This window comes from Primulina huaijiensis, unplaced genomic scaffold (genome assembly GCF_012295235.1).
Source record: "Primulina huaijiensis isolate GDHJ02 unplaced genomic scaffold, ASM1229523v2 scaffold5913, whole genome shotgun sequence".
Lineage (NCBI taxonomy): Eukaryota > Viridiplantae > Streptophyta > Magnoliopsida > Lamiales > Gesneriaceae > Primulina > Primulina huaijiensis.
In genome coordinates this window covers 71,232-89,586 of record NW_027360836.1, presented here as the reverse complement: position 1 = coordinate 89,586, position 18,355 = coordinate 71,232, and the positions used below count along the sequence as shown (strand labels likewise).

The 18,355-nt window shown below is 32.3% G+C and overlaps 2 protein-coding genes across 2 annotated transcripts; both read right to left on the bottom strand.

Moving 5' to 3' along the window:
• Positions 1 to 11,278: 11,278 nt before the first annotated feature.
• LOC140970461 (probable methyltransferase At1g29790) lies at positions 11,279 to 12,864 on the bottom strand. Its single transcript, XM_073432225.1, has one exon. The coding sequence runs from the start codon at positions 12,711 to 12,713 to the stop codon at positions 11,472 to 11,474; it is 1,242 nt and encodes a 413-aa protein (XP_073288326.1). The 5' UTR covers positions 12,714 to 12,864; the 3' UTR covers positions 11,279 to 11,471.
• Positions 12,865 to 13,978: 1,114 nt separating this feature from the next.
• Positions 13,979 to 17,374, bottom strand: LOC140970410 (bZIP transcription factor 29-like). The gene is made up of 5 exons (XM_073432123.1): positions 17,078 to 17,374; positions 15,697 to 16,984; positions 15,498 to 15,630; positions 15,326 to 15,410; positions 13,979 to 14,470 (listed from the first exon to the last, which is right to left on the bottom strand). Exons 2-5 carry the CDS (start codon positions 16,668 to 16,670, stop codon positions 14,241 to 14,243), a joined length of 1,422 nt encoding a protein of 473 aa, XP_073288224.1. The 5' UTR covers positions 16,671 to 16,984; positions 17,078 to 17,374; the 3' UTR covers positions 13,979 to 14,240.
• Positions 17,375 to 18,355: the final 981 nt, after the last annotated feature.

Here is an 18,355-nt window from a genome sequence, read left to right as displayed (position 1 = left end):
ATATATATTTGAAAGCGGGGAATAAACAGGGGGGGTGGGTTTTGTCCCTACGACAATAAACAGATGGAACGTTTACAACATATTTCTTACAACATGGTATCCCTAGAATGGTGGGACAAGCAACAGACATGTGCGTTGGGGGAAACAATATCAACTATACTTATACAGCATTTGAGTTGGCATCTTCCCTGGAATTAGCTAGGTTCTTACTTACTGCTTTCCAACCAGTTCTCTTTTAATATATATATATATATATATGTATATATGTATTAACGAGTTGATATATATTCCAGCATATTATGCGTATTTTTTATATTTTAATGAAAACTGACAAAACATATTAATAATCGAAATAGTAAAATCTAATTGTATAGTAAGATAAGATATTTAAGGTATAACATAAAAAATCGCATACTAATCATGTATATGATAATCTGATTTAAAAATTTTTAATGTGATTTATGACATAATAAATATATTAACTAATTATAATGTATAAGATCATGTGTTAGTTATCAAATACTAATATATAGAAAAACAACCAAATATTATTTGTGTGATCAATGTCATGGAGGTATTACAGGTCTACCTATCTCCAAAACCGGAGATACCTCCAAAATCTACCAAATCTCCATCCCCATATAGCCTTAGACTCACATGAATTCCTCTAGAATGAAATGAAATGTAGGCAGACATTTGTATCTTTGTAAAATATGATATTTATTTCGATTCCTTTTTTGTGTTATTTTATGGAAGTAATTGAACAAAATCTATTGTACGTGGATATTATCAGTATCGTATTTTTTACTATATCCAGCCGTTCGAATACATACATTATATGTAATATCTATTGTTTTTCTCCGAATATTTTTTTAGAAAAAAAAAAACCGAATTGGAACGAACAGTGAATAACAACTGTTACTGGCAAAGTGTAATTATGAGAATATTCTGTCCTTTGCGAATGAAAATTAAAAAAATATTCTTGAAAATTACTTCGACATTCTATTTCCTGGTGCTACGATATAAGTGGGAAACGAAACTTTATTTAATTTTTTTAAAAAAAATATATAATTCCTCAAAATAAATATTTAAAATCATCTCTGTCATCAATCCCAATGCACGCAACGCTCCCTGTGACAAGTTTGAAAGATGAGCTAAGGAGTCGACAGTACGCATAGGTAGTGTTCACAGAAAGCATAGGATACCTAGGATAGCAGCAGCAAAGGCTGTCCGATCAACTGAATTACAAAAATAAGTAAATTTTTTGTCGTACGGTTAAATTTCATTTTTATTTTTTGTACGTAAAAAGGCGTTGGAACATTTTTATTTACATTTTCAGTCACGATTTCAACATTTGTTAGTCGGTCGGTCCCATTCACCAAATGCGAGCGACAGCATTTGTGTGGTGCAGTTTGTTGTAGGAGCTAATGTGGTTCGGTGGGTTTCAGACCAATATAAGACCCAAATTTAATTAGTGGAGCCATGCCTATTAACTATATATTCTCTTTTTTATGCTACATAAATTATTATTTTTAAAACGATTCTCCACTTTTTTCGATGGTCAAAACAATTTAAGTGGTTAATTTAAAAAATGCGCAGTCCGATTCTTTTGTTTATTTTGATATTGTATCCACACAAAATATAGTGCATACACTGTTGGTGTTTGTAATATTCTTTCTATCTTCCATATGACATGAAATAAGAGTGATAAAATCTCAAGTTGGAGACAAGATTTTGAATTCCCAGTTGCAGTTCTCAATGAAACCAGGTGCAGTTATTGCAACAGGACCAGCTAAATCTACACGTGTTAAATTGAATTGTACTATGGTTTGTCGGTGTAGACCTAGTCATGGCCGGGTCAGGTCTTGATCCTAATCGAACCCAGCGTGTTGGGGTCGGGGAAACCCTAGACGGTTACGATCTGGGTTGTGAATCCGACTGTTCGTGTTCAAGTTCGGACCCGGTTAACCGTTAGGTCCGATTCAATCTTTATATATTTTTAAAAAATATATATATATAAAGAAATGATTTGCACTTGTATAGATTTTTTTTGTTTATTTTACGGTTACAGTAAAAATAGAGTCTTACAACGTTTGTGATAGGGGTGTCAAAATGCGACACGACCCGTCAACCCGACACGACCCAACACGAAAAAAATCAGGTTCGGGTTGGGGTTTTTTGGGTTCGAGTTGGGTGGATTCGGGTTAGTGCCATGTTATGCTGGTTTCGGGTTGGGTCGTGGGTTGACCCGCGAACTTTTTTTTTGAAAATATTACCTGTATTTTTATATATTGTATGTTTGAACAAAATTTATTGTATATTTATATGATAAATTTTCATAATTTAATATTTATTTTGCATATTTTTATTTTTTTAACAATTTTTTATTTGATTTAGTAAATATACTTTTAATTTTCTACGATTAAACTTTCAAATTTAAATCGGAAATTTTGTTATTATGTATAATTAAAATATTATTATTTTTTTGAATTTTTTTCATTAATTTTTTAAAAAAAATTAAAATAAATAAATAAAATTCGGGTTACGCGGGTTAGACGAGTTGAGTCGGGTTATACGGGTTCGTGTTCGGGTTGAGGGTTTTCGGGTTGCTTCGGGTTCGGGTTGTGTTCGGGTTGAAAAATAAATAAATAAAATTTCGCGGGTTGACCAGAAACCCGATCAAACCCACCCGATTGACACCCCTGGTTTGTGGGTTTTTTTTTTAAAAAATATTATAAATTAAATAATTCATTACAATAATGTTGCATTGGGGAGAGTTTTACAAAAATATTACAATCCGGGACTCACTGTCCCGGATTCTGACATTTTTTTNTTTTAAAAAAATGACACTTAATTGTTAATTATTATTAATAATTATTTACGTGAATTAGAATAATATAATAATTATTATTAATAATTATTTACGTGAATTATTTGCTTGAATTATAATAATTTTACGTGAATTGTTAATTATTATTATTAATACTTATTTACGTAGGTTAAAATTTTTAATTTTGTATATTGTATTTACGTAGGTTAAATTTTTTTTGAAATTTTGTTAAATATAGTGGCAAAAATTATAATTAGTGGCATTAACTAGCTAAAAATGTACTAAAATTAATAGTAAATTTTAAAAAAATGACACTTAATTGTTAATTATTATTAATAATTATTTACGTGAATTAGAATAATATAATAATTATTATTAATAATTATTTACGTGAATTATTTGCTTGAATTATAATAATTTTACGTGAATTGTTAATTATTATTATTAATACTTATTTACGTAGGTTAAAATTTTTAATTTTGTATATTGTATTTACGTAGGTTAAATTTTTTTTGAAATTTTGTTAAATATAGTGGCAAAAATTATAATTAGTGGCATTAACTAGCTAAAAATGTACTAAAATTAATAGTAAATTTTAAAAAAATGACACTTAATTGTTAATTATTATTAATAATTATTTACGTGAATTAGAATAATATAATAATTATTATTAATAATTATTTACGTGAATTATTTGCTTGAATTATAATAATTTTACGTGAATTGTTAATTATTATTATTAATACTTATTTACGTAGGTTAAAATTTTTAATTTTGTATATTGTATTTACGTAGGTTAAATTTTTTTTGAAATTTTGTTAAATATAGTGGCAAAAATTATAATTAGTGGCATTAACTAGCTAAAAATGTACTAAAATTAATAGTAAATTTTAAAAAAATGACACTTAATTGTTAATTATTATTAATAATTATTTACGTGAATTAGAATAATATAATAATTATTATTAATAATTATTTACGTGAATTATTTGCTTGAATTATAATAATTTTACGTGAATTGTTAATTATTATTATTAATACCTATTTACGTAGGTTAAAATTTTTAATTTTGTATATTGTATTTACGTAGGTTAAAATATTTTTGCAATTTTGTTATATATAGTGGCAAAAATTATAATTAGTGGCATTAACTAGCTAAAAATTTACTAAAATTAATAGTAAATCTTTAAAAAATGACACGTATATATTATTTAACAACATATAGTAAATCTCTTGGATTAGGCCTTATTCTTATTAATAATACATTTATTATAAGTATATTATTACGAATGTATTTATTATAATTAAATGTTACGTATGATGAATTATTATTGTTTTTTAAAAGGACTTATTCAATCTACAGTAATTATTTTTATTACCAATTTGTCATCAAAAAATTCGTTTTATTTTCTCAAGCCTGAAATTTCAACTAATTTTCGTTTAATTTAAAAAATGTAGTTAAATTTTGTTGATTAAAAATATAATATTTGTTAACTAATGATTTTTTTTTTTGCAAGATGGCTGAAAATACGGATAATGTGTTGTATTTGCGGGATAGACACATATCAACTAATATCAACGCTGAAAACATGGAATGCAATAATTCCGCTACGCCGATCTGACAAATGTCTTTGGAGATTGCTTAATGCTGGGATTCACCTCCGTGTCCGCCTATGTCTTGCACGCATGGGCTACTATGATATCATTCAGTGTGGTCCTATTAAATATTATGATAATCATTTGCTTACAGCCATTGTTGAGAGATGGCGTCGTGAGACACACACATTTCACCTTACCGTGGGCGAGGCAACAATCACCCTGCAGGACGTTGCTTTTATTTTGGGGTTGAATATTGATGGCATTCCCATCACTGGTGTAGATACCGCGTACGACAAACATACTTTAAAACATCGATGCGCTACTTGGTTGGGTTTTACGCCTACATCTTCTCAGATTAAAGGTGCACATCTTTATCTGACCGCTTTGCTAGACCATTGCCTTAATAATATGATTAATGATCAAAGCATTGAAGAGGACGTGGCACAATATTCCCGTTGTATTGCGTTAATGATCATTGGTGGATGTATGTTTTCGGACTCGGAAGGTGCTGCTGTGAAACTTATGTATTTGCAGTTCCTTGAGGACATAGAATTAGTGAATACTTATAGCTGGGGTTCTGCTGTATTGGCATATCTTTATAGAGAGTTGTGCGACACATCAATGAGATTAAAGGTCGATTTGTGTGGCCCAGTTCAGATATTGCAGGTATTTGTACACTTCTACGGTCATTATACTTGTTGTACTTATTTTTTCTTATGATTTGACTATTTCTGTTGTATGTTATTGCAGATTTGGGTGTGGTCTAGAATTACTCTTCTTTGTCTTGATAGAGCGCAAGAGGTATCTATCTCACAAGAGCAGGCTGCGGATGTGCTTCAGGGTCTACCATTCCCACCATACGACGCACGGTACTAATAAGAAATAATTAACATTTATTAATATTATTTTGTTATTTAGTTTTAATGAAACTATTGTGTACTTTTATAAATTGCAGGTGGAGACGCGCATTCTCTTGGACACACACGGCCCATCATTCGGTCCGCACAGCTTCCATCGTATGTGTTCACGTATTCGCTCAATGTAAACCATGGTTGTACAAGCTGTGCGGGATTCAAAACAAACCATTTTGCTGCACATATAACATGTGAACAAGGAATTCCAAATATTGTGAATTTACCACATGTGCATTCACGCGTAGAAATGTTCGCAGCTTGTACGTGATGTTGACGACCTGGTCTTCCTCCTGTCGCGACGGATGCTGTTTTATCCCTTTGGTCAAATCTTACTACTCGATGTTCAAATGACTTCTTTGACCACATATCAAATTTAGAGTATGCATAGTCGGTCCATGGTTGATTTTTTTCCAGCATCTTATCACTGCGAGCTCGCCGTTGAATGAAATAGTGCACGCAACGCTGTAAGCTCATCTCCACTATCGCAGTTATTGGAAGACGTCGCGCTCCTTTCAACACACTATTAATACACTCAGACATGTTCGTCGTCATTATCCCTCGTCGTCATCCACCATCATGAGCCAATGACCATTTTTCTTTTGGAATGTTTGACAAATACGTGAAAGCTGCTGCATTATTTGTTTTAATCGCCTTCGTTGTCGCATTAAATTTTGCTACTTGGTGTTGTATCCCTGCTTCCCAACATAAGTCTTTTAAATGAATGTTTTTGAACCTGCTGTTGAAATTAGAGCAAACATGCCTCAAACAGAAACGATGAACACCAAGAGCAGGCTTGAAGTCAGGGAGATCTTGAACTGCACTTGTTATACCCGCATGTCTATTAGATATAAGGCATAAACCACTACACCCTCTGGTAACATGTCGTGCAACATTACCGAGGAACCAATGCCAAGACTCATAATTTTCTTCATCAACAAGCGCAAATGCTAGCGGCAAAACCTGGTTATTAGCATCCAATGTTACTGCTATGAGTAGTTTGTGCTTATATTTGGTGTATACCGTCTACACTGATTACGTTGCGATAATGTCGAAAACCATCTATACATGGTCTGAATGCCCAAAACAAAAAGTTCAAAACTTTATGTGGATGGTCATACGGTCGAAGATGCTTCCATTCTACAACAGTTCCTGGATTGTACTTCGACAAAGCTCCCATATATTTTGGAAGCAAAGTTACAGAGCTTTCCCATTTGCCATAGACTAACTCCACCGCGCGTTTCAAACTCCGCCATGCCTTAGCATACGATATATCGAAGTGAAAAAGATAGATTTTGCGCATATGAATCGGATGAAGAAATAAATTGCGAGAATGAATATGATGAACAAATATTTTCGGTATATTTCTCGCAACCCGAGGAACAAATATTTTCGGTATATTAGAGAAATGGAAGGGGAAAACACGCTGAAGAGAGAAGCCTTTCTATTTAAAGCCTGAATTAGTGAGACACGATTGTTATTTATTATATCAATTTCTTACACTAACAATTTTAATTTGAGTTGTACGAAAACAATATATCTAAGTTTTGGTGAGAAATAGTTATTTATTAATATTTTTTATCTATAATATAAATAAATTTAGTTATATTAAATTAAATAATCTTGAAATAAAGAATTTATACCTAATGACTTTATTAATACAAAACTTATATATAATTTATTTAAGTGAGACTTTCATTAATAATTATATGATTAGCTAGTTATATATTGCAGTGCACGCGATGAGTTAAAAATTTCACGTAAGATATCATAAGAAAATTTTAAACAATGAATATCGCAGCATGCCCTACCTAACAGTTCAATACTAATGGAATTCATTTTTTTTCTTTTTGCTTTGTTAAAAGAAAAAAAAAACTTGTCGTTTTCATAAGTCACACGATTAATAAATGTCTCCTTTAACAAAATTATACACAATATTAAAATGCAACCGAAATTTTTTTTAATTACATTGATAAAATATAAATAAAATAATTACAATATATAAAATTATGGAAATTACCTTTTCAAAACGTAGTTATACGAAATTTGTAATCGAATCGGCGAACGATTTTAAATATCTGCAATAAATAACAAACATTATCATAAATATTATACAAAAAAATATTCAATATAGAAAGAAAAAAATTAAACAGAGATTCGACGGAATTCTCCCAAATTCTGATACCCCGCACGATTCTAAAAATTATAACTAACAAAAAATACCACGGAACGAGAAAAAAAAATAGTTCAGTAGGAAGAATGCCGAATATTTATGTCGAATGATCGATGAAAAAATATTTGCGTAGAATGCCTAATACTGGGTACAGATTGATAAAGGAATGTTTGCGCCGATGGAAAAATGATGAACACTGGGTGCAATTTATAGGAAAAGAGGCAACAGATTATACACGGATTGCACACGGATTCAAATGAATCCGTGACACAATTTCTCTTTTTTTTTTTTTTTTTTTTTTATAAAATGTCAGAATCCGGGACAGTAGAGTCCCGGATTGTAATACATTTGTAAACCTATCCACAATGCAACATTATTGTAATGAATTAATTAATTTATAATATTTTAAAAAAAAACCGCTGAAAGACTGATGAATTCGTCAAATACTCGGTGCAATTTTATTACATATTTTTTAAAATTGTTTTGTATATAAACACACAAATTTTAAGTAAGTTATTTCAAAATGTATAATTGGATAAAAATATTTTAATTANATTAATTATATTAAAAATACTAACATTCAAATATTTCAAAAATCACAATATCATATTTATTATTTTTTTAAAATTCCAACAATTTTTTAATATCGCTTTTAATATTAAAAATCTAATATTTCACTAAATTATACTTAATCATATGATGTTAGTGAACAAAATTATAATTACATTAATATAATATAAATAAGACAAACAAAATATTAAAAAAAGTACTTAAATTACCTTCTCGTACGTAATTATACGGAACTTGTAATAACATCAACGGACAGTGCTAATATCTGAAATTAATTACAAGTATTATCAAAAAAACTACACAAAAGAAAATATTATTCTTAATATATAATTATAATATTAACAACGAAATTAAACATTAACTCTTCATATATCTTCAAATGAAAAGGATGATAAAATCAACAAATAATAATAATAAAGATCGAAGTGAAAAAGATAGATTTTACGCATAAGAATCGGATGCAGAAATAAATTGCGAAAATGAATCTGAATAATTTCGGTATATTTCTCGCAATACGAAGAACAAATATTTTCGAGAAATGGAATGAGTATACACACCGAAGAGAGAAGCATTCTATTTAAAGTGGAGAGTACGCGGTGTGGAGACGGATTCTGAGAATCCGTGGGACACTGCCACGGATTCCACGGATTCTGAGAATCCGTGTCCACTCCGTCTTTCTTTTTTAAAAAAAAAAAATTTTTAAATTTTTTTTTAAAATGTCTGAATCCGCAGCAGTAATTTGCGGATTATACTAGATTTGTAAACTTCCTCAGTTTGCAACATTTATATAATGATTTTTTAAATTTATATTTTTTTTGAAAAAAAGCCCTGGTTTGTGATCCTCGTTATACGTCTGTATCTGGTCATGACACTAGCTCGAAATATGTAATTCTCATTACCCTTTGTTAACTTTATTTGATTGATTAGCATCTAATTAATTTATTGACGATAAATTTAAATAAGGAGAGTCACCGGCTAATCAAATGCATTCGCATCTAAAATTCTAAGTTAATTGTTAGTTAATTTATTGACGATAAATTTAAATAAGGAGAGTCACCGGCTAATCAAATGCATTCGCATCTAAAATTCTAAGTTAATTGTTAGTTAGACAACTAATCAAAAGTTAATTATATAATTATTGAGAATACTGAAGATATATACATTATACTCAATTTTATAAAATAATACAGATTACATGTTGAAGTGCATCAATCAACTTTACCGTTACATAAAATATGTTGACTGTAGACTTTTTCAATGCCGTTTTGTCATATTTTCCTTTTTGTAGATTAATTATATTGAGTTGCATGATGTTCCTTGTTATATATATAAAAAGTTTTGATATGTTGAACACTTATCGTTGATATTTATGTGAGTAATAACTAAGGTGACGTCCATGATCTATTTGATGTATAAGATGTTATTTCGGTTGTATTCATATAAGTGTACATAGTGGTGTTCACCGTATTAAAATCATATTATATAATTTTGTTTATAGTTTATTAATATTTTAGAGAGTATGAAGAACTAAATATATAAAAGTAACACAAAACTCGTAACCGAAATTAGTGGAATAATACGATCAATGAAAATATTTAAGAAAGTGTTATTTACACTCCATATTTTTTAAAATACAATTCATATTTATTTCTTTATTCTAAAATACCTAATATGTTCTCAAATGATTTTTTAAAATCTTGAGAAATAATAAAAATATTATTCTTATTTTTAAAATAAATTATTAAATGATATTGGAGATTAGATTATTAAATATAACACTAATTCATATATATTTAATAAGTGAAGTCATGAATCAAAAAAATAGTGGATTTTTCCTTTGTCGCGCTGACCTTCATTTTTCTAAAAGATTAGAGAAATGGCATGTGCTCGACTTTATATCAATCACATGCTTAGCTTGCCATGTGAAGCCTTTGTCAAAAATACAAAAAAGAAAAAAAAAAGAAAAAAGGGATACCCAATCTTTTTATACTTCTGTTAAAACTTAAATAATAGAAGAAAAAGGCTTTATTTTGGACCAAGATTAAATTGTCAACCAACTATTTTGAGAAACCAAATTGGGTCTTAAATTTGAATCTACACTATACATATTTCATGCACCAATTGTGTATGGAGTCATGTAAAAGGTTCGACCCGAGTCAGATTTCATTTAATTAGGTTATTTCATAAAACATTACCTAAGATCGAACTAAGTTTCGTTTGATGATAAATTTATGTTTGGATAAACAAATAAAAAAACACTTTCTTAATTTTATTTTATATGTTTCTAGGTTTTTATTATAATGAAAAAGCACTTCAAATACTATAAATTAAGGCTTTCAAAAAATAACTTATTCAAGCTTCATTCAAACACTAGCAAAAATATATTAACACTTACTTTTTAATCCAAACAGCGAGTAACAAGATCCCCTGCATCTTCCTGAGTGGATTCCTCGAGGTTGCGTTCGCATTGCGATAAATCGAAAATCATTCTATCCAGACGCAACGAGGATCTTGAAAGGAAGTGACGGAGAACGGAAATGCCACGAATTTGCCAAAAACTAAAACGAAGTAAAATCTAGTTGCAAAATAAGTCGTTGCGATTGTTCACCTATTGCATTCGATGGGGCGGTTCTCATGTCTGATGAATTCAAGGTCAGCCCATACAATGACACAGAAAGCGTAGAAAATCTTGAAAGCACATCTTAGGTCTACTAGAAGAAGCATCTACATACACATGATCAAACAATTCTGAAGACATTTTCTCAAATGCAGTAGAAACAAATTCTGGAATAAAAAAGAAACTGGAGAAAAGGCCACACGGCACATTCCGGGGGTGGATCCAATGCGGATATGCAGGGGGAAACAACTGAATAGACTAATGAAATAAAACATAGACAACTTGTGATGCAGCTGTCTTGGTGCTACTGCTAATAAATATTGAACAATCACTCGAGATAGCACAGATCAAGTTCAGTTTGTCCTCATAACTGGGAATAGCCAAAGAGCATCATTCGAACTCGAACTTAAATATACTGGTAAAATTCTTATCTGGATATGAACTCACTCAAGATACGATTCAATTAGGTAACTGTTGAATTACAAAATGATGGCCCTGATATTTAACTGTCTATTGACTAATAACTGATAAAAAATTTATACAAGGAAAAGATATAAACCTCAATGCATGAAAGAGAGAAAGAAACAGACATCCTTGGTTGCAATTACCATTACATATAAGAAAATAACAGCCAATACCACTTATTTTTGCACTAAAAAGGAATCTGCGTGTAAAGTAATATAATTCAATGAATCTTTTTAGTATGAAACATGAAGAATTTTCCAGGAGAAGCTTTTAGCCATATTCTTACTGGTCTCTGTAGAACAGCATCTATATTCTTACTGGTTTCTGTAGAACAGCAGACAAGTATACTTCTGATTTCCCTGGACCATTAACTTTCTCTCCCACAATCCACTTTAACTTCTTGTACTCGAATCTTTCGATCAACCGAGTCAGATCCCGTTTCTTGTCATCGGTGGAACAGTAGAAGTTATCCAACCAAAACAATCCACCAGCCCTCAGTACACGATCAGTGTCAAACATCAAGAACTCTAATTTCTCAGGTTTACCCCCGATATCCAATCCATTAGCCGCGTGAACCAAATCAAACACATTGTCATAAAATGGAAACCTGCTATCCAAGCTCAAATACAAAGGGAAAAGTCCCCGAGAGGCGATGAATTCACTAAAGGGCGCATCTATATTCAGAGTGGCAGTCACTATAGTCACATTTCTCTCGGCCATTCTAGCACCAAAAGTCCCCGAGCCGCCACCAATATCAAATCCAATCCTAATCCCACCATTTCCCATAGCCAACACATCATCAATAAGGAAATCATTCTTGCTTCGTGCCTTAACATATCTTTGATTCTCATAGCCATTAAGAATATCAAAACAACCAGCACAATCCCGATTCAATTTCTTACTGTTCAAACAAGCAAAATTCTTACATCCTAGACCACTCCAACTCAATGCCTTTTCACTGACATTTTTCCAAAGTGACAGAGGAGAAGGCTGTAAACCAACCTTAGGAATTGTCTTCGCAAAGCACCTCCTCCTCGGCAAAGGCTCACATCCCTGAAGAATTAACTTCTGACCAAGGCTCCAATCATCAGGACAGAGCCCGTTAATTTTGTAACTCATAAATTGGGACAGCAAATCCACAGATTTCTCACAAGAATGCCCCACAGATGCCACCATCTCAGTGATTCCAGTTCTGGAATCTTTCCCTAAAGGCAGTTGATGGGGGTTTAAGAACTCCTTGAGCTCATTAGAAATATTGGGTCTCGAGAGGTCGAGGCTTTCATACCCAAGTATTTCTTTCTCCATCTGGGCTAGCTTCTTCTGCGAAGATTCAATCTCTCTCAGAATTAAACTCACTTTTTCTGAGATCACAGCCATGTTCTTTGGATTCTGGTTCACTGTAGTAGGATGGTACGTGAAAGCATAAAAAGCAAAAAGATTTGTGGTTATCACTGAAAAAAACATCATCAAATTCACTGCTGAGGAACAAACAGATGCCCGCTTGAATCTCGCTGTTCCATCTCCGATTTTCAAAGAAACAGAACCCATTTTTTGTAGCCTAATCAGTCCTAATCTTCAGATAGTAAAAGATGGCAGGAAGAAGTGTGGAAGTGAAAGCATAAACAGTGATATATTCAAGATTCCACATCAGAGACTGAGCGAGCGAGCGAGCTGAAGAGAACTTATTTTGATTAGGACATTAATAAGGTACGTTTAGAGAAATGAAGACTCTAAACATGGTGCTAGTCGGTTGGATTATGGGATTTTTTTAACCGTACACGTGTATGGAGATCTAGTTGGGTTGTGGGATCAGCTTCAAATTGGGGTGAAATAGTTTCGATCTCGTGAACTTCAATGCTAGAAGATGTAAAAATCGACGGCTACGATTCGGCCAAAAGCCAAAGTACTTTTAAATTATATAATAATTTTGTTCTCCCCGAAAACGATGAGCTACGAATTGATTAAAAACAGAAGAAGAAACTCGGAATAAATCGGCCCGACCGGTTCGAATTTTATTTATTTATCTATCTATACATTTGTAAAAAGTGCATTTTCCCCCAATGTGTTCTTTTCTTAAAAGATAAAATTAATCGGGAGATGGAGCCCTCCACGATCCAATTGTTGGTAATAATATATCTGTAGAGAAATTCTCTCCATATAACATAAAATTTATCATTTTAGTGATGTTGTAGGATGAATTGTTGAAACTCTACTACAAAGCATCCAATCTATTGTTATTGTTGTGAGATATGGAAAATTTCCCCAGATTAAGTCTTTCATACGATGATCTCACAGATCTTTATTCGTGAGACGAATCAATCATATCCATATTTATAATAAAAATTAATATATTTGACATAAAAAGTAATATTTATTTGTCGATAAATCATATAGAATATCTGTTTCACAAAATTGACCCGTGAGACCGTCTTACATGAGTTTTTGTGATTTACTCAAACAAATTAAATTGGATAATCTATCGCTTCACGTTTTTTTAGGAAGTAACCACAATTTCATGGTGTCTAAGGGATATTTTATTTTAATTTTGAAAGTTCTGAAAAAAGAAATTGGAAAAATACTTTTGAAAAAATAAACTATACAAAGGATTTTGTTTTGAAAGAATAAGATTATCGTTCTACTTTTCAAATTATGCTACAAATTTGTATGAAAAGTTGTAGAATACTATATTTTGAACGGAGTACTCTGTGGACATGAGGTATGGTTAAAGGATTTAGATGAATTAAGCCAGAAGATGATCCACAGACAAGAATTAAGGATATCACCAATTATTACAGGGAGGCAAAAGACCCGTGTCCAAATAGTAACCATCCATGAATTTCTTAAGAACATATAGATATCTTAGCTCCAAAGTCATGTCAAACTGTAGTATACCTCCTTTATACATCAACATACAATCAAATGGACAAAACAATTATAATCTAATGGACAGATACAACAAAATAAATATTGACTACATATGACGAACATTGCGGGACATATTGGCCTAAACACAGCTCTAAACCAAGCCACAAAAACAGGAAAAGTTAATAGATTCGAATCTCGCCATTTGTGCCCTTATGCGGAGGCAGGAGAAGTTGAAGTAGTTGTAGAGGTCGTGGATGCCGGGACTGATAATCGTTGGATTTGATTAGGCTGCTGATTTGGGGGAGGTTGTTGGAGTTGCCACATTTGGTGCTTTACAGGGGCCTGCTGTCCGATGCCATTATATGTTCTTCCATCTTCTCTAAGCTCCATCTTTGCAAGCTTTAGTCGTTGAACTTCGGCGGTCAATGCTTCATGTAAAGCTGCCACATAAAAAATTAGCACGATAATTCTTTTATTCAACTACAGCCAAAAAGCATACGTCATAAAAAGTAACAATGTAATTAATATTCTACACAGAAAATTATTCTGAACAAAAATCCAACTTTGTTGCTGTAGCTAAATACACAAAAGCCGCAAGCATAGTGGTTTGATTTCTTGAAATTTTTTGCCCAATCCAATCCTCGCTGGTTATAAGGTGAGAACTATGTCAAATAATTACTAGCTGCAGAATCCATATAACGCACCACCACCATTTAGCACAGTAGTTGTTACATATTCCTAATGCCGTTCATGATACCTTTACAAATGCAAGAATGTCGCAATGGTAAAATTCAAGTTGACAAGATCAAAATTTCAGCATCTACAAACAAAGTAGATGAATGGAAAAGGCATGTTGGATTCTAAAGGTTTGCACGTAAATAATTGGAAATTACTAATGCTGCGGCTTTGCTGAACAGGCTTCAGAAACATGATTAAATTGTGATCTGTGAGTACAAGTAGAGCAAATATGCAAGGAGAAACAAATCAGTAATCTGTCAAAAAACTGTAGATAGTAACAACCGATAACGACAAAATATCAAAACTCAAGTCAGTATTACTTCGGGAAATTCCTTCAAGAAGTTTTTTACATATAAAGACCCTGACAAATTACTGTGCCAATGTCGTGCACTACAATTTATCATCAGGCAATACAGTCTAAAATCTACAGGGATATGTTTCTCATCATCTTTATATGGTTCCAGTGCATACTGAGTGCGAAATGAGAATCAGTGCATTACCAAACGAAATCAAAAAATTTAAATACAAACTTATAGTAATGGATGAAATATGAATACCATCTCTGAGTTGTGCCTGTTGCTCCATAGCTTTAAGACGAAACTTCAATTCGTTGTTCTGATTGGTTAGCTCCCCGTAGTCTTTCTGCAGATGAAACATGACTTGTGTTACCACATCATTTGCGTTCATTGCAAAAACTGCAGGATAACAGGCCAGTCGCTGACTACACACCTGTAGAATAGTAAATTGAGCAGACAGTGTGGTGGCTTCTGATTGCAGAGTTTGCACCTTGTGTTCCAATTCAGATATGTAGCGCAGCTTCCGCTCCTTGGAACGAGCAGCTGACTGCCGATTAGCCAATATCCTGAAAAAAAACAACGTAAAAAATCTTGACATCAGCAGCAGCTAAGTAAAATTGTTTAAACCAAACCTCTTTGCCCGTTTAGGATCTGATATTGCAATTTCTGAAAGCCTCTCATCCGCCACAATCTTTTTCAGCTCAACTTCATTAAATTCACCATGCCCAAATTCAATGTTTAGCTTAACTGAGTTGTCACTCACTGAATTTCTGGGTGAGAGCTGATCAACCCGATTGAACAAGGAAGACTGTAACTTTGGTGATTCGTCGCCAAATTGAAAATTCCCAATGGTACTATCCATTGAAAGACTTCTGTGGTGACGAGCTAGTGGTGCAATATATCCAGCAGCACTCCTTTTGACCCCCTCCCTCAAATTTGTTCCATGCTTTGAGACAATTTCTAACTCAGTATTGCTGCTGTAACCACCACTTGATTTTGTCCCACTTTCGATGCATTCCTTATGTTTATACTCAACACCAGAGGCATTCATAGCATTCACGTGATCCAAATTAATCAAAGAATTAAACAAGTCGTCCACAACCTCTCCCTCTGATCTTCTGTCACCTATTCCATCGACACCAATCTTTCCATGACCTAGGACATCCATATCTTGTCTCTTCAGCCCAATGGGCTTGTCATTTCCGAAATTCTCTCTCATACCTGCCGTCCTTCCAAACATCCCTTGGTCACTTATCGGAAGCAACTGAGGAGAAGACTGAATCATAGCTGAGAATTCCAATGGAACATCACTATTTGAACGGCGATGCCCTCTACAAGGAGGAAGACTATCAGTGCCTCGAAACAAATTTTCCCTCCGAAAGGACGGAGCCATAGGAGGCCCCCTAGAACTGACGTCTGTTTCCTCCATGGACACATCTTTCATGTTTGAGTTCGATGACGCCAGTGACGACTCGCTAGGAGGGAAGGGACTCAAAGGAGGCAAAGCATTGTTTGCAAACAATAAGGGTTGAGATAGAGACCTCGAATGAGAGCCCCCTACATTGAAAGCTTGATTCACGGATTGTTTCAAATTGGGCTGAGCCATCAAAATCGACCAAACTCAAGAGGATTCACAAAATCAAACCTTGGACCCTTTATATCAAAGGCTCGAACGTTATGCCAACAAACAGATCGGAGAGTCAAATACGTAAATAGCACAACTTCCCTAATTAAGTCACCTCAAGAAAACCATACAATACAACAAACGACCCTCAAAATCGCAATCACCGAATTCCTTCAGCTATGACGAATCCTTTCATCCAAGAACCCCAAATGTGAACTTCGCAATTACTACAATTCAAAACTCCAGACACCCAAATTCAGTTCATTTCGTACTTGAACATCGTGACCAAAAATACCCTAAAAACGAACAAACACAATGACAAACAGGTACCAGCATTCAAAAAACAAGAAAAACATAAAATCAAACACGCATTGACAAAATGGTCGCACCTTTTAACAAAACAAGTAGCAACACCCCTTTCAGGTAGCTCCTTCAATCACGAAAACCTGAATTGATAAAAATATATATTTATTAGAAAAAATATAGACTTTTGAGCGAATTTCCCGCTGAGAATAGCGGTGATATCGTTGAAAACTACTGCAAACGGGATTGTGCGAAAGAAGACAAAAACTTTGGATTGCAATATTGCATAAAAATTGACGGAATATATATATATATATATAGTTGTTAAATAGACGAGTGTGGAACAATGGAATGTGAAAAGTTTTTCCCTTTATCGTTTATCGCTGTCTCAGTCAATTGCAGGCTACGAAATTCTTTTCTATAGCAAAAAACCCAATCAATTTTAAGGATTGCATTTCAATTTCATTTGCATTTGAGGCCATAAATGTCAACTCGCTTTTGACGCATTAATTATGCGGCCCACTTTATTACAAATTTCATTAAATTTATAACACGTGTATGTTTGCGGTTCAGACATATGTTAAAGATAAATCTTATACAATAAAAATAATATTTGATTAAGAAATAATAATTTATTTAATTTGATTGATTGAATTTGAGATATAATCATAAATTATATTTTATTTTTTAATTATCAATAAAATATTAATAATATTATTTATTAATAATAATATTGTAATTTAAATTCAATGATTTTATTGATATAAAATAAATAATTAGTAGATTGTTAAATAATATAATAAACAAGTAAAAACGAGATTAGAGAAGACAAATTATCAATAAATTAATAACATGCAATATATTTAAAAATACATGAATAAACGGATTGTGAATAAAATAATAACAAAAAAATTGTATGGTAATTGAAAAAAATCTATCGAATCAACCGATTGTAAATAAAATAATAACACAAATTGAAATATAAAAATAGCAGCAGAATATCAAATATTTCATCAATCTTTTAGCAGATTCGGGATCATGAGATTCAATATACCCAACATTTGGTCAAATATTCGTAAAATCCTCATTTTCAGATATTTAACACTATAATCCTTATAGGATTATCGGTACAAATGAATAATTATTTTCCTTAAATGACAAAAAAAATTGACAAACAAACAAAGAAAGAAAGAAAATTTATAACTCAGGAAAATATCATAATTTCTCAAATTTAATTACATTGTAACGATAATATCAAATGGAAAATAATTGGATTCTATATATTTTTAAAACAATATACGGTAATTTCGTCAAACATGAACGTTAACGGGGCCCCGATCAAATTCAATGATTCCACCAAACTT

Bases quoted from the DNA above. Each gene is read 5' to 3' on its own strand.
- LOC140970461 (XM_073432225.1), bottom strand. From the start codon at position 12,713: ATGGGTTCTGTTTCTTTGAAAATCGGAGATGGAACAGCGAGATTCAAG.
- LOC140970410 (XM_073432123.1), bottom strand. From the start codon at position 16,670: ATGGCTCAGCCCAATTTGAAACAATCCGTGAATCAAGCTTTCAATGTA. The intron at 15,631-15,696 runs GTTTGGTTTAAA...GTTTTTTTTCAG, and splicing joins GATCCTAAACGGGCAAAGAG to GATATTGGCTAATCGGCAGT. The intron at 14,471-15,325 runs GTATTCATATTT...TTTATGTGGCAG, and splicing joins ACAGGCACAACTCAGAGATG to CTTTACATGAAGCATTGACC.